Source organism: Panthera onca, chromosome D3 (assembly GCF_046562875.1).
Source record: "Panthera onca isolate mPanOnc1 chromosome D3, mPanOnc1 haplotype 2, whole genome shotgun sequence".
NCBI classification, from domain to species: domain Eukaryota; kingdom Metazoa; phylum Chordata; class Mammalia; order Carnivora; family Felidae; genus Panthera; species Panthera onca.
The window spans coordinates 40,430,549-40,446,006 of record NC_138350.1 but is presented as its reverse complement, the minus strand read 5'-3'; the positions used below and the strand labels follow the sequence as shown (position 1 = coordinate 40,446,006).

The 15,458-nt window shown below is 34.0% G+C and overlaps 1 protein-coding gene across 1 annotated transcript in view; it reads left to right on the top strand.

Moving 5' to 3' along the window:
• Window positions 1–15,458, top strand: part of SMCHD1 (structural maintenance of chromosomes flexible hinge domain containing 1) — a 156,068-nt gene that overhangs the window by 54,292 nt on the left and 86,318 nt on the right. Inside the window, exons 20-25 of the mRNA XM_078435388.2 lie at window positions 1,922–2,066; window positions 7,434–7,530; window positions 8,855–8,927; window positions 11,245–11,384; window positions 12,041–12,175; window positions 14,010–14,237. Of these exons, the coding sequence (XP_078291514.2) occupies window positions 1,922–2,066; window positions 7,434–7,530; window positions 8,855–8,927; window positions 11,245–11,384; window positions 12,041–12,175; window positions 14,010–14,237 (818 nt within the window). The remainder of the gene's footprint in view (window positions 1–1,921; window positions 2,067–7,433; window positions 7,531–8,854; window positions 8,928–11,244; window positions 11,385–12,040; window positions 12,176–14,009; window positions 14,238–15,458) is intronic.

Here is a 15,458-nt window from a genome sequence, read left to right as displayed (position 1 = left end):
TTTTGGTTGTTTCCTATTTTTTGGCTATTACAAACCATGTTTCTATATGGGAAAAAATTTATGCTGCTTTGTGTACATGTGCTAGAAGTTCTGTAGTGTGGACACCAAAAAGTAGAATTGCAAAACTGATACGTATATGCCTTAATGTTTAAATACATTACTGTCAAATTGTCCTTCCTAAAGGTTGTGCCACGGTACCCTCACCAGCAGACTATGAAAGTTCCAGTTTTCCTGTGCCGATTCCTGGCTGACCTCTGTATTTATCCTACTTGGTGGTTAAATTGTTTAATTATTAGGTTGTGCACCTCTTCTTGCCTTTCTTGGGCTGTGTCATCTGTGAAAGCCTGTTTGTTTGCTGTGCCCATTTTAATAGTTTAAAGCTGTGGTTCTCAAATTTTGGCTTTGTATTTTAATTACCTGGAGAACTTATTAAGACACAGACTGCGGGGCATCACTCCCAGAATTTGACTCAGTAGGTTTGAGTGAACCCTACAATATGCCTTTCTAATAATTTCCCAAGGGATGGCTGAAACCATTAGACTAGAGACCACACTTTAAGAACAGCTGGTGGGGCGCCTGGGTGGCTCAGTCGGTTAAGCGGCTGACTTCGGCTCAGGTCATGATCTCGCGGTCCGTGAGTTCGAGCCCCGCATCAGGCTCTGTGCTGACAGCTCAGAGCCTGGAGCCTGTTTCAGGTTCTGTGTCTCCCTCTCTCTGACCCTCCCCCGTTCATGCTCTGTCTGTCTCTGTCTCACAAATAAATAAACGTTTAAAAAAAAACAAAACAGGTGGTTTATAGGAAGTTTTTATGTATTCGGGATTTTAAACCTTTGTTGGATATGTTGTAAATATTTTCTCATATAAAGCATCTCTTTTAACTTTGTTCATTATAACTAATAAAATATATTTTGCTAAATACATTCTTTCATAGCTCCTGAATACAGTAATCCCTCTTGTGTGCGGCAGAAATGTTGCAATACCACCACCAGTGAATCCCTTGAAATTGCAAATAGTAACAAATCATATTATGTACTGTTTTTTCCTATGTATACCTACCTATAATAAAGTATCATTTATAATTTAGGGGCAGTAAGAGATTATATAATAGTAAGAGATTGTTGTAACAATGAAATAGAACATTTATAAAAATATACAGTAATAGAAATTATTTTCTTTCTTAAAAAATCCTATACTACTTTACTCATTCTTCTTGTGTTGATGTGAGATGATAAAATGCCTGTGTGATGAGATGAAGTGAGGTGAATGACGCAGGAATTGTAACATAGCTTTAGGCTACTATTGACCTTCTGAAACTATGTCAGAGGTGGAATCATCTGCCTCCGCACTACAGTTAACCACTGACGAGGAGGGATATTGTGTTTTGCCTTAGTTTCTCCTATGATAAGGTTATAAAGTTTTTCTTCATTATATTCTAATAATTTCGTAGAATTTATATGTAGTGAGATAAAGATCTGACTCTTCCCATGAGGCTTATAGGTATAATTTATGTAGGGGAGCCTGGATGGCTCAGTCAGTTGAGCTTCTGACTCTTGGTTTCGGTTTGGGTCATGATCTCATGGTTCGTGAGTTCCAGCACAGAGCCTGCTTGGAATTCTCTCTCTCTCTCTCTCTCTCTCTCTCTGTCTCTGTCTCTGTCTCTGTCTCTGTCTCTGTCTCTCTGTGTCTCTGTCTCTCTCTGTCTCTCTCTGTCTCTCCCTCTCTCTGTCTCCTCCCCCCCCACAGTGTCTCTCAAAATGAATAAATAAATTTTTAAAAACACTAGATTTAATTTATATAAGTTTTTCACAGATTTAAAATGCCATCTTTGTCATAATTTAATATCCTGTATATAAAATATGGCTGTTTCTGACCTATGAATTTGCTTCTCATGTTTACTTTTTTTTTTTTTTTTTTTTTAAAGAGGGTAAACCAGAGAAGTTTTCATTTGGTCTTATGGATCCTCCTTTTCGTGTTGGAGTCCCATTCAATATCCCTCTGGAGTTTCAGGATGAATTTGGTCATACTAGTCAACTAGGAAATGATATTCAGCCAGTTTTTGAAGCAAGGTAATTTGAAGGATCATTTTGTATATGATTTTTCATATTTACTAAGCATTTAGTCTTTTTTTTTTTTTAGCTTAAATTATTTGTGTGTGTTTAACATTAGATTTATCATTTAGAGTGTATAGTATATTTTTTAATATCTGGGGGATTTATTTACTCCCAGGCTATGCTTTGTGACTACAGTGTCATTATAAATTGCTTTAGTTTTGACAAAATATTGTTAAAGTTGTTCAAGTGAAAGTGATAGCTCTGTCTTACTCCATTTTATTCTGCAAGTATGAAAGAAAGTTATTGCTACTTAAACTTAGTGTTATTGCTTACTCTGGAAGGTTTTTAACCTGGTAATACAGTTTTGGGTTTGTTTTTTTTTAAACTATAGCCATAAAGTTTATGGTTTCCATGGAAATTTGAGTCTTTCCTTAGAATTTCCCTTTATGTAATAGTTCTTTAGTGTTGTGATTGGCTTACAATAAGAAATCAGAAACTTAACTATGATTGAGGATGTTCATTATTTTCCATTCTCTCTTTTTAAGGTGCTTTGGGAGAAAGTCTTGTTCATTCTCAAGAGCATGAATACTAATTGTTTCTTTTTTGCATTAGCTGCCAAATTTGTCTTTTTGAGCCCACTTTTTACGTATGTTTTCTTCTCTTGTCTCTGTACTTTTTTCCCTTTGTGTTGTAATCGTTTACTCTTAATCATCTGAGCATGTGCTATGTTGTAGGCATTTGTAGCTAGACATATGGAAGTGAATAAGGACATAGTATTTGCCTTCTAGAAGCTCACATGGTTAAGTTCTTGAAAAACAATATATGGTTATAAAAAATACTCAAAATGAGTTTTTTAGCTTTATGTTCTCTTAAGGTGCAAAAACTGATGCTTGTCTTTTGACATACTGCATTCAGTTGAATATTAAATGGTAATGGAAAAGAACACTTAAATGTGTTTGTTTAAAAATAAAACACTTAAAAGTATATCCCTTCTAGTCACAAATAGAAAATATTAGTGCATTATTTGGTACCTATTATTGATTATAATTCTATCCTATCCTTATAAGGGTATTCTTACATAAGAACTCTCTGTCACATGTGCATGCATATTTATATTTGGAGTTTTCAACTTAGTGAAAAAAAAATCCTTACTAAAAAAAAATGTGAATTTATCTTCAAGACCATTTTCTGAGTGGGTTTCTTTTTTTTTTTTTTCAGTGTTACATTAATTTAAAAAAAATCATTCATATAATTTAAAGAATCAAACAGTATGTTAAGTCTTATTATTAAAAAAAAAGGGCAGTTTCTTTTCTCTCTGCCCTCTCTATTCCACCCACAACTCACTTCTCAGAGAACCATTTTCAACTTTCTTACTTGAATCTGTTCGTAACTACTGCCACATACCTACATTTTGAATTGCTATTCTTCATTCTTCAGTTGTAGGCATTATTGCTTGATTTACAGCTGTAGATAAAGATAACCTCTTGTTGCCATTGCAGTTACAGATAAGCTTCCTTCCTATTCCTGTATTCCTCAATAAAGTTTATATTGTGGCTTGATTGGTATTTAGTGCTTGCTGTGTTGCAGTTATGTAGATACTAGTCACTTTATTGTACAACTTTGTTACTTTTTTCCTTGGATAAATTTATTACAAATTAAACCCTAAGCTCTCTGCCAAATTGTCTCATATCCTCTTAAGATGTTTTAAGTGCATAGATAACCTATCAGTTTCATATTTTTGGAGACATCTCTCTTGGAGCTTGTGATGTGCTAAAGTCTATACTGATTGTGTTTATGCTTGTTATAGTTGACATTCTGTTATCTTCCTTCACCTTCATCTTAGGAATTCCCTGTGTCCTCTGTGTTGAGGAAATAAAATTAAAAACAAAACCTACCCCTCAACCTAGAAAACTTCTTCATAAAGGTAGAAGAGAAAACAGTTTCTTTATTGACTGAACATTAAACCAAAATGTCATAATTATCATAGGCAATTGGATAAAGAGATTGCAAAGACTGAAGAAAACCTTATTCCTTTATGTGGATAAGTGGCTATAACTTATATATTCATGTTTTAAAGATGAAATAACTAAGTTTACCACTGGCTGTAGGATTTGCAATTTGGAGTCAGCTGACTGGAAGTTAGGCTCAGAAAACTGGGAGATAGGGATTTTTACCTTTTTTTTGATGAGTACACTGCAGAGAGTTGTCTTTAAGGTCCTTGAGGAAACATTCCTGAATTGTGAGACTGTTAAGTGGCTTATTTTACTTAGCATTTACTTTTTCATGGCTCTCCAGTTTTTTAGAAGCTTCTCTTGCTGAAACACATCCTTCACTAGGTTCCTATGAAGGAGTACCTGTGAGAGACAGTTATTTCTCAAAAATGTCTCTATTCTACATGATTGTATTGAAAGTTGGGCACTATTTTCCTCAAAATTATGAAAGCATTGGGGCGCCTGGGTGGCTCAGTTGGTTAAGCTTCTGACTTCAGCTCAGGTCATGATCTCACGGTTTGTGAGTTTGAGCCCCGCATTGGGCTCTGTGCTGATAGCTCAGAGCCTGGAGCCTGTTTTGGATTCTGTGTCTCCCTCTCTCTCTCTGCCTCTTCCCTGCTTGTGTTCTCTCTCTCTCTCTCTCTCTCTCTCTCTCTCTCTCTCTCAAAAATAAACATTTAAAAAATTATGAAGGCATTGCTCTATTTTTGCTTTTTAGCTTCTGCTGTTGATAAATTTAAACTTAGTTTTACTTTCATTTTTGTGTTTTCTGTGTATTTTTTCTGAAAGCTTATAGGATCTACTTTTAATTCTCAACATGGCAAAATTTTACAGTAATACATCTTTGCATAGGTCTCTACATTATTTGAAGTACTTTTGTCTGGTTACCATCATCGCTGTTTTTTCTTTCTGGTAACCTTATGTTTTGGTAATGAACATTCTGAACTGCTTCTCTGATTTTCCCAATTTTTCTGTTTTTCTTATTTTTGTGTTTCTGCTTTCCTTTCTGACAGATTTTTTTCAACTTTACAACATTTCCATTGAATTTTTCCTTTCTGCTTTTTTTAAAAAAAGATGATTTATTTATTTTGAGAGAGAGAGGAGAAAGAGAATCCCAAGCAGGCTCCATGCTGTCAGCACAGAGCCCGATGTGGAGTTTGAACCCACGAACCCTGAGATCATAATCTGAGCCAAAATCAAGAGTCAGACGCTTAACAGAACCACTCAGGCAATCCTCCTTTCTGCTTTATTTTTAATTTCCAAGAGTTTTCTTGGTTCCCTGAAATTTTTTTATTTTTTTTGTAGATCTTGTTTTGTAAATGTAATACGTTTTTTCATTGATAAATGATGGTTTGTTTTTTTTAAAGTTTATATGCACAGAAAATCTTTCTCCAAGTTGCTTTTTGTTTGTTGGTTTTTTATCTCTTCAGATACCTGGTAGTCTTTGGTTTTCTGCTTATAACTGAATGACTAAAGTGTAGATAAGGAAACAGAATGTGGGAGAAACTGTTGACTATGAAGAACTCCACTATAGGATGATATATCTGTAATCCTTTATTGGGGGAAAATCCTGTTGTCAGTATCTTCAGGTCTTTTTCTTGGGCTAGGCAGTTTTCTCAAATATTTAGTCTCTTGCCTGGAGGGGAGTGGTTTGGCTGTCCAGGTTCCTAGCCAGTCCAGGAACAGGGCTGGGATGGGAATAGGGATGGGAAGGTCTCAGCATCCTTATGCATTTATTCAGGATTACTCCTTCTATACTTTTTAGTATTTTATCCTATCTTTTGTTTATCTGTCCTCCCACACCCCCATGTAGAGATTCTCTGTTTTAGCCTTGTCAGAGATTAATCTTCCAGTCATCTGCCACAGGCCAAGAGGGGAGATCTGGGGGTCCAAATTTTCATCAATCTTTTTTTTCCACCTTTCTCTTACCAGCCCCAGAGCTGTACATAGAAATTCTGGGTCATAGTTTGTTTTCTAGCCTTTTCCATTGCTATTTTAAGGTTACTTTTTTTTTTCTTTAAGGTTAAGTTTTCTTGAGGGACTACTAAGTCCTGTATTCTAGGAGATGAGTTTTATTGTCCTTGTCTCTTTTTCATTTCCTTCCTATGCTTAGCCTTTTAACAGTAAATAAAAGAAATCCTTTTGTTCTCAAAGTAGAGATTTAAGAGATAGCGAAAGCAGATGTATATCTTTAATATCCATTTCTCCTAAGGAGTCTATTTTATCTTACATGTCACTTTACAGCTTTTTTTGAACAAGGCATGTTATTTAATTTTTATAACTTATTCACTAATACCTGTAAATATTTAAATTCCATTTTTCAGAAAACTTAGGCTTTTTTCTGCCTTTTCCTTTTCTTCCTTCACCTTACCCCTTGACAAGAGTAAAATGTTTACAACATAAGGACCTACATGTGGTCAAAGATGATTTAGGGAACTCAGTATATATTCTAACAAAGTTACATCATAAGACTATACTTGATTATTTGGACTTTATCTAAAATTGCTATTCAGTTTAATAAGTGCCAGATGGGGCACCTCGGTGGCTCAGTTGATTGAGTGTCCGGCTCTTGCTGCCGGCTCAGGTCATGATCCCAGGATTGTGGGATTGAGCCCTGCATTGGTCTCTGTGCTGACAGCATGGAACCAGCTTGGGATTCTCTCTCTCCCTCTCTCTGTGCCCCTCCCCTGTTCACTCTTGTGCTCACGTACGCGCGCTCTCTCGGTCTCAAAATAAACTTCAAAATATATATACGTGTGTGTGTGTGTGTATGTGTGTGTGTGTATAATTCCACAAATTTTCTAACATCTCACTGGGTGAAAGATTTGAAGAAAATACATGGCAAAGTCTGAAGATGTCCCTAACAGGGACACGTGGCCTATTTGTATATTTCCTTTTCTTAGACCTGGTCTAGCATTTGTTGATTTCCTGCTTTGTATCTTATTCAATAAATGATGTTTTACATTTTATAATTTATCATTTATAGGGTATGGCCCAGTGCTATCACTTATGGATCATTTATTTTATGTTTATTTTTGAGAAAGAGCGCGTGCAGGGGAGGGGCAGAGAGAGGGAGACACAGAATCTGAAGCAGTCTCCAGGCTCTGAGCTGTCAGCACCCCCTGATGTGAGCCTTGAGCTCAAACTGCGAAATCATGACCTGAGCTGAAGTCAGACGCATAACTGACTGAGCCACCCAGGTGCCCCGGATCATTTTTCTTTATAAAAGAAGTTTCTGGGAATTTTCTTTGGTTGAATTATTCCATTTTTTAAAATAATATTTTATTAGAAAAGTGAATTAGACATGAGAATGGCACATGAGCAAGTAACACATTTGTAGCTTCTTTGGTGAGTTATGGAGGGGAAGTTAAAAAAAATTTATTTTTTCCAGTGGTTTATCTTTGCATTATGAAGAAATAACCAAAGGACCAAATTGTGTAATTCGAGGTGTTACAGCTAGGGGCCCTGTAAACTCTTGTCAAGGCAAGGTAAGCATTGTACTGAAATATTATAATACATGTTTATTTCTTTTGTCATAGAAATGAAATGGAAAATTTCAAATTAGATAACATGTATTTGTGACAGGATGACAATATGGTGTTCCTAAGAATTAGGAATATTTCACTGAACTTTTACATCTCTAAGGAAAACTAGCATGTTTGCCTTTGTTTAACAGTAAATTAGATATTTTTCGCTGTCTTCATATTCATTCCAGTCTTTTAATATTCAAAGTCATTTTTTCAACAGTGACCCAGTACTATGTTTCTTTTTTCTCTTCAACTTTTTAGAACACAAAAGTATGAGAAAGTTTAGCTCACATTTATGAACGTATTGGGTTTGGTATTTGGATTAAAGGAAAGTGGTTGAGGAGGGATAAGGTTAGGAAAGTAAAAAATACAAATTCCAATAAGGTAATTTTTCAGTCAGGTATATAAAGCAGCTAGTAGATTTACATGACGAAAGGGATTACTATGGCTAATAACAAGTAATACATAGCCTTTTTTCACTGCATCATTAACTTACAATATGTATTTAAAATTTTTCTGTCAAAATGGTGTTTAAAATAGAGCATGTGAATGTCTTTAAATATTGTATGCTATACTGTATTGTTTAGTCAAATTAAAGGTCAAGTTCTGTACATCTTTTGGAATTCAGAGTTTTCTGGAAGAAGAACTTGAAAATCAGGGAAATTTGACTTTAGTAAGATAAGCTTACTAAAAAAACTAAAATGATTTCTAGGTTTTTATAATCTTTTTTGAAATAACTTTATATTTACAGAAGAGTTGGAAATACAGTATAGAGAGTTTGCATATGCTCTTTACCCAGTTTCCTTTATTAGTCTTATATAGTCAGCATTTATCCATTCTAAGAAATTAACATTGCTACAATACTAGTAACAAAACTGTGAACTTTATTCACATTTTACCAGTTTTTTTGTTTTGTTTTGTTTTTACTAATAACTAGTGTTTCAATCCAGGATCTAATCTAGAGTACTACATTGCATTTAGAGATTTCTAGATTTTTGGTATTTTACACTTCACTATTTTCTGTATTTTTTGTAATCCCCATCTTGATTCTGATTATTCAAAGGTTATTCCTTTTGAATTAGAAGAAGCTGGTATCTCTAAGGGAGTAATAGAAGTTAATTTTTTTGACCTTTATTTCTTACATACATAAATGATAATTTTAGTATAAATTTACTGAATAGATTTCTGTAATGTTATGGAAATGAAAAGCAAAAGTCAGAATTGAGATGATAAACTACTGAGCTATTTAGGACTTGGATTTAATTAAAGTAATTTTTTTCAACAGAATTTTAATTTGAAGGTTATTCTGCCGGGTTTAAAAGAAGACACACAGATTTTAAAAATTAGATTACTACCAGGTAATGTTTTAAGAAATACTCCTAATAATCACCTTTAAAATAATATTCCTATTATAAAATACAATGATGAGATGGTTTTTTCGTTTGGTTATGGTATAAGTCTTGAAAATACATTTGAATGTGAAACAAATCACTGACAGAAATGACTAATAGAACAAAAAAGGAAAACCTTTAGGAAGACATTATTAAAGCTCTGAAGTAGTTGGGAGAAAGGGAATATTGAAAATGTATTAGGGAACCACTCTTAGAAATATACTAATTAGGCTTATATTAGAGCCGGACCTGTCTTTATCTTTTCTGATATAACTGTAAATGTTTCATTTTTTTAAAAAGAAAAGTTTTTCATGAATTTATGTTGTTAATTTGATAATGATTTAGCAACTTGATAATGAAGTTACCTTAAAGTAACAGGGTAGGAAATGCTGGCTAATTTGAGAGGCAGTCTGTCCTAGGTTCAAGATAATACATTCTGGTATTAGCCCTTCTGGGTTTGAATCTAAGCTCTGTAATTTATGAGTTAGGTAAAGTTGTCTTATACCACAGTTTCCTCAAGTATAAAATGAGACATCTACTCTCTCATGGTTGTTATGAGGATTAAATGAGTTAATATAGGCAACCCTCACTTTGCAAGATTTTTTGGTAACTGAATGGAGGACACAGTTCCAATATATATGAGTTCTCACTAACACAGTACTGTGCAAAGTGAGATGTGCTTGTAAAATACCTACAATAGTGATTGGTATGTCAGTTTTAGCTCTGTTTTATTAATAATAGTATTGTCATATCTTTGTTCACATGACTCTGTACCATTTATTTGAAAAAAAATTTTTTAACATATATTTATTTTTGAGAGACAATGAGAGGCAGAGCATGAGCAGGGGAGGGGGAGAGAGAGAGAGGAAGACACAGAATCTGAAGCAGGCTCCAGGCTCTGAGCTGTTTGTTAGCAAAGAGCCTGACATGGGGCATGAACTCACAAACTACAAGGCCATGACCTGAGCTGAAGTTGGATGTTCAACCCACTGAGCCACCCAGGTGCCCCACTTTGTACCATTTTTGGATGTGAAAAGAAACATGTAAGCTACATCCTTGTACAAATTCAAATAGTTTGATGCTTCCCTCAAGCATAAATTGATGAAGATGTTTAAATTAGCACATTGGTAGAAGTATAAGAATAAAATTGTTGGAGTACCTGCCTGGCTCATTTGGAAGAGCATATGGCTCTTGATCAAGGTTGTAAGTTTGAGCACTGTGTTCAGTGTAGAGATTACATGCACGCACACACACTTTTTAAAAAAATAATAAACGCTAATAAACACTTGCAGTGCTTTTATTTTAGAGGTTAGCTAAAAAGTATAGATTTGAGTAGTGAAATCCTTAGTAACTAGATGGTATGGCATTATTTTTGAATTTGACAATGAAAATTGTGAAGTAAAAAGTAGCATGGTATGATGATAATAGTCAAGAAGTTTCAAATTACTTAGAACATAAACCTGAGCCTGCTGCTTACTAGTCATGTGACCTGGACAAGATACTTAATCTCTCTGGATTCCAGTTTTCTCATTTATAAAATGAGGATAATATATTGCCCTTTTCATTAAGATTATTGTGAAGATTATGAGAATAGTGCTTAAACTTAACACACTGCATGGCATATAGTAAAAAGTAAATAATGTTGCTAACATTAGTGTTTTTCGTAACTGTTCTTTGTGAATTTTTGTTATCAGCATTTATCATAAATTGTATTTAAACATCAATGTTTATGGAGCACATCAAATCATCTTGGTACAGTAGTGTGAACAACCCTCTTTGATCTAAGAGGAAACTTGTAGCTTGCTTGTAACATCAAAGTAGTGGACAAACAAGTAAATTATCTGGTTATATCATTACATAAACTAATCCTTTGAATACTGTTAACCTAAAATGTGTTTTTTTCTTAATATGTTTTTGAGAAACTAATCATTGTGTAAAGTTAAAGTGAGTAAAAGTATTTTTTAAAAATTCTTCTTGAATATTTTTTTTCCAGGATCTCTTTAAGGTTTTACACCTTAGGTAATTTCTAGCATTAGTTACTGTGTTATAGCTTGTTGCATAAAACTAAGTCTAGACCTCATATATATACTTGAGACAACTCTGATCATTCATAGAATCTATACATTTTGGGGCTAGAAATGGTTAAACATGGATATTGCTTATTTTTTTCTTGTCATTTTTAAGATCTTAAAACTTGAAATGTTACAAGCTGTTGTTGTTGTTTCAGTATTTCAGTCTCTATTAGAAACTTGAATCTGTATTTCATTATGTAATTTTCTGGTAGGTCCCCCTCATCGATTGAAAGTGAAACCTGATTCTGAAATTTTAGTTATAGAAAATGGAACAGCTTTCCCATTTCAGGTAGAAGTTCTGGATGAATCAGACAATATAACAACACAACCAAAATTGATTGTTCATTGTAAGGTAAGTTACTGTAGGGTAAGAAGAATATGTAGATTTTATTTTGAGTCCTATGGTAGTCAGTGGACTTGACTGTCTCTTGTACCTACTTTATAGTGAGACTTAAATTGTATTTAGGCCTTTAATGATTATTCCATGGAGAAATTTGTGGGTATCTCATTGCCTATATTTTCAGCATCTGTAAGCCAGTAAAGGTGTTAACTGTATCAAGTTTCATAAAGAATTTTATAGACAAAACATTTTTGTTTTGTCTACAAATGGACCCATCCTTTCTTGGTCCATTCCCCTCAGTTTAGATGAAGTATTTAATTTATGGGTAGAATGATCTTTCAGGGTTAGGGATGGGTAGACAAATGAAAATAAGTTAAAATTTAAAAAAAGGCACAAAAAGAAAAGGAAAACCCAAATAGGTAAAATTTAAAAAAAGAATAGTGGTTGAGGAAGTTGGTGTTTCAGAAGACATAAATTTTAGTTAGAATTATAGAAAATTACTCTTTTCATTCAGCAGTTGTCTAGAGTATCAGTGAATTCTGTTTCACTTTTTCCAATTTATAGCCAGAAATAGTAGCTGTATTTGAAATTATTTGAAAATTTAAATAATAGTTCTTGAATAATTTGGTACATTGGGGTCTTACAATTATTTTGTATGTTTTCAATAGTTTTTCGGGGCTCCAAACCTTCCAGTCTACGTTGTAGACTGCAGCAGTTCTGGAACCAGTATTTTAACAGGATCTGCAATTCAAGTGCAGAACATTAAAAAAGACCAGACTCTGAAAGCAAAAATTGAAATACCTGTAAGTTGTTATTGTTATTCATTGATATTATATTGTTTTCATACAAATATTTTTAACAGCTTTATAATATTTTAAGTAATATTTGACACTTAAAAATGAGGTATTTGTGGTTCTTTTAGCTAAGGTGAAGAAAAAGGCAATGTGAAATGGTATAGTGAGTAACATTTTATATTAGTAATTTTGATTAAAGCTTTTATAATATCTATGGCTATTGATTACATATTCCTAAAATTAATTTTTTCTTCTATTAAAATGTGGTATTTATGTGTCAGTTTTATTTTTTTGTTTCTTATAGTTAACACTTGTTTCTTAGAAAGTTTGGTAAACAACCAGTGAAGGACATATAAATAATTCATATGTATAATTTTAAAAATAAATACATGGTTACTATTTTCAAGCAGAGTTTTGTGGTAATGTACTAGTAGGATACTTGTTACTGGATGGATATACATCATGGCTGAAGGTGAAGCCAGCCTGGAAGAGGGCCAGCAACTGACCTCCTAAGGTTGCAAAATGAGACAACAGATACTTAAGTTAAATATTTCAATGTGATTTCTCCATTATTGGTATTGTAGATGATGAGTAATCTAACCAATTGATTAACTGATGCCTTTCTACTCATTATACATCAATTAACATATCTTGAGTCACAAAAGGTCAAAACACGACTGTGTTGTTTTCACTAGAATGAGATGGCTCGTTACTTCATTCCTCTTCTTTACAAACTGATTATATTGATAACCTTCAAATAACTGTTACGCAGTTTTTTAAATTCAGTAATGTGGGCAGCAGGCTTTTGAGCATACTATCTTGCAATAGATCAGGAAGAAGAGACTTGGAGTTTGGGAGGAATCTGGGTTTGGGAGCAAAGAGTAACAAACATTAGGAATTACATAAATACTGTGGAACAGCAGCAGGCAGAAGACCAAGAATCTAGATCAGATATGCAATTAGAAAATGTTGTCCAAAGGCAGTAACTCTTGGGTTTGAATCAAGTAAATGCAATATGCTTATAGTAAAGATGTATTTGTTATTTCCCTGATAATTGTGTAAGGTAGGAATTTTATATATATCATCATTCATTTGAATGGGCTTTGATAGGAATGACTACAACTGGATGAGGAAGGAGAAATGGGCTAAATAAGATTGAAAAAGTATTTTAGGCTTAGGCTTACTTTGAATTTTGTATATCCTGTGGAATGCACTATGACCTAGATTATGAAATAATGAATGTAATGTTTTAATTTTTCATGCCTTTAAAATCAGTTTAGTGTAATCCAGTTTATCTGTACTGATATGTGGAAAATTGTTGTGCCCATAATAAAATTTGTGCCCGCTTAGCCTTCATGGCATCTAGAGTTCTCATTTAGCTATAAACAACCTTATTCACTCACTTAGTTTCAGTGTATTCAATGTATTCAATGTATTGCTTCAATATAAATAGTGTATTTTATGGCAACTATTTTCTGATTTTATGGGAAGTTACTAATTTCATACATTTTTATTCTTATTAATAGACGATAGTCACCAAATCTGTCATGTGATTACAAATAAGGGAGAGCGAATCTTTTTAAATCCAAATATGCTAGTTTTTGGCTTTAAGAATGTGGCCACTGTCATTATTTATAACTTGATGGTATAAAATAGGAATTATTAATGGTATAGTGTGATCTTAATGCCAAAACTTATGGATATTAACAGTATATAAGATGATCTTCCATAATATTGGACATAAATTCTTAAGCAATGTAGAAGACTCACCACTGAAGCCCAAAAATAGGTTTTCAAAAAGTGCAGATGTCATTCAGTATATCTTTCTGTGCTCTTTTCCTAGAGTTGTAAAGATGTGGCACCCGTGGAGAAGACTATTAAGTTGCTTCCTAGTAGCCATGTTGCGAGATTACAGATATTCAGTGTGGAAGGACAAAAGGCAATCCAGATCAAACATCAGGATGAGGTTAATTGGATAGCAGGCGATGTTATGCATAATCTTATTTTTCAAATGTATGATGAAGGAGAAAGAGAAATCCATATAACATCAGCTTTAGCAGATAAAATTAAAGTAAGTATCTCCAAATAGTTATTCACAAGAATTTTGTTCATTTTATGATTGGAAGACTCTGAACAAGAAGTTTTATCAGGTAGCTTCTAAGAAGCTTATCAGAGACAAATAGTACTATTATTTAAAATTTCAGGGTAGGGACACCTGGGTGGCTCAGTCAGTTAAGCTTATGATTCTTGATTTCGGATCTCATGGTTCATGGGTTTGAGCCCCATGTCAGGTCTATACCAACAGTGCGGAGCCTGCTTGTGTGTGATTATCTCTCTCCCCCTCTCTCTGCTCCTCTTCCATGTGTGTGTGCAGTCTTTCTCTCTCTCTTTCCAAAACAAAAAACAAAAAAAAATTCCACACTAAAAACTTTTTTATGCACATTCATATGAATGATTCATATGTGACAAATGCATACTTAGAGAAATGATTTGGACGCTTAGCAAAATGCCAAAGATTGGAATTCTCTTTTAGTTGTATACTTCCTGACCAACTGTATTGCTGCGGTCACGGTTAAGATTACCATACCAAAGCAATGTATAGTATTTGTAGCTGCTCTAAAGGCACTAAACCAAAGGTCTGTTAAAGGCAGACAGTGAAACATTACTGTTACTGTTTTAACTACAGGGCCCTGATTTGACCATTTGAAATTGGCATATCACTCTCTAAAAGCCTGATCTTAGAAAACAGTTTTGTAGATTCTCAGCAGTTTCATATGGTCCTCATCAATCTGTTGTAATTTAAATTTATCATTTGCACCTTGTTAGGGTAAATCTGTATGTTGAAACCTAACATCTCATTTAACAGAACCAAATCAAAATAGATTGTTGTCACCTACAGTAGATACCTGTAGCACTCCTCTTATGATTGATTGTAAGACTAGTGGGCATTCTGTGCTTCCTCCTTTCAAGGTACAGTCAGTTCTGCTATAATGAAACACATGCATTTTTTTAAAACTTATTTTTAATGTTTGTTTATTTTTGAGAGAGAGAAAAACAGCACAAGCTGGGGAGGGACAGAGAGAGAGGGAGATGCAGAATCCAAAGCAGGCTCCAGGCTCAGAGCTGTCAGCACAGAGCCCAATGTAGGACTTGAACCCATGAACCTTGAGATCATGACCTGAGCCAAAGTCGGACGCTCAAACAACTGAGCCACCCAGACACCCCAAAACACATGCATTTCTTAAAATCACTGTGCCAGATAAAAGGGTAAAAACAAATAAAAATCACAGGG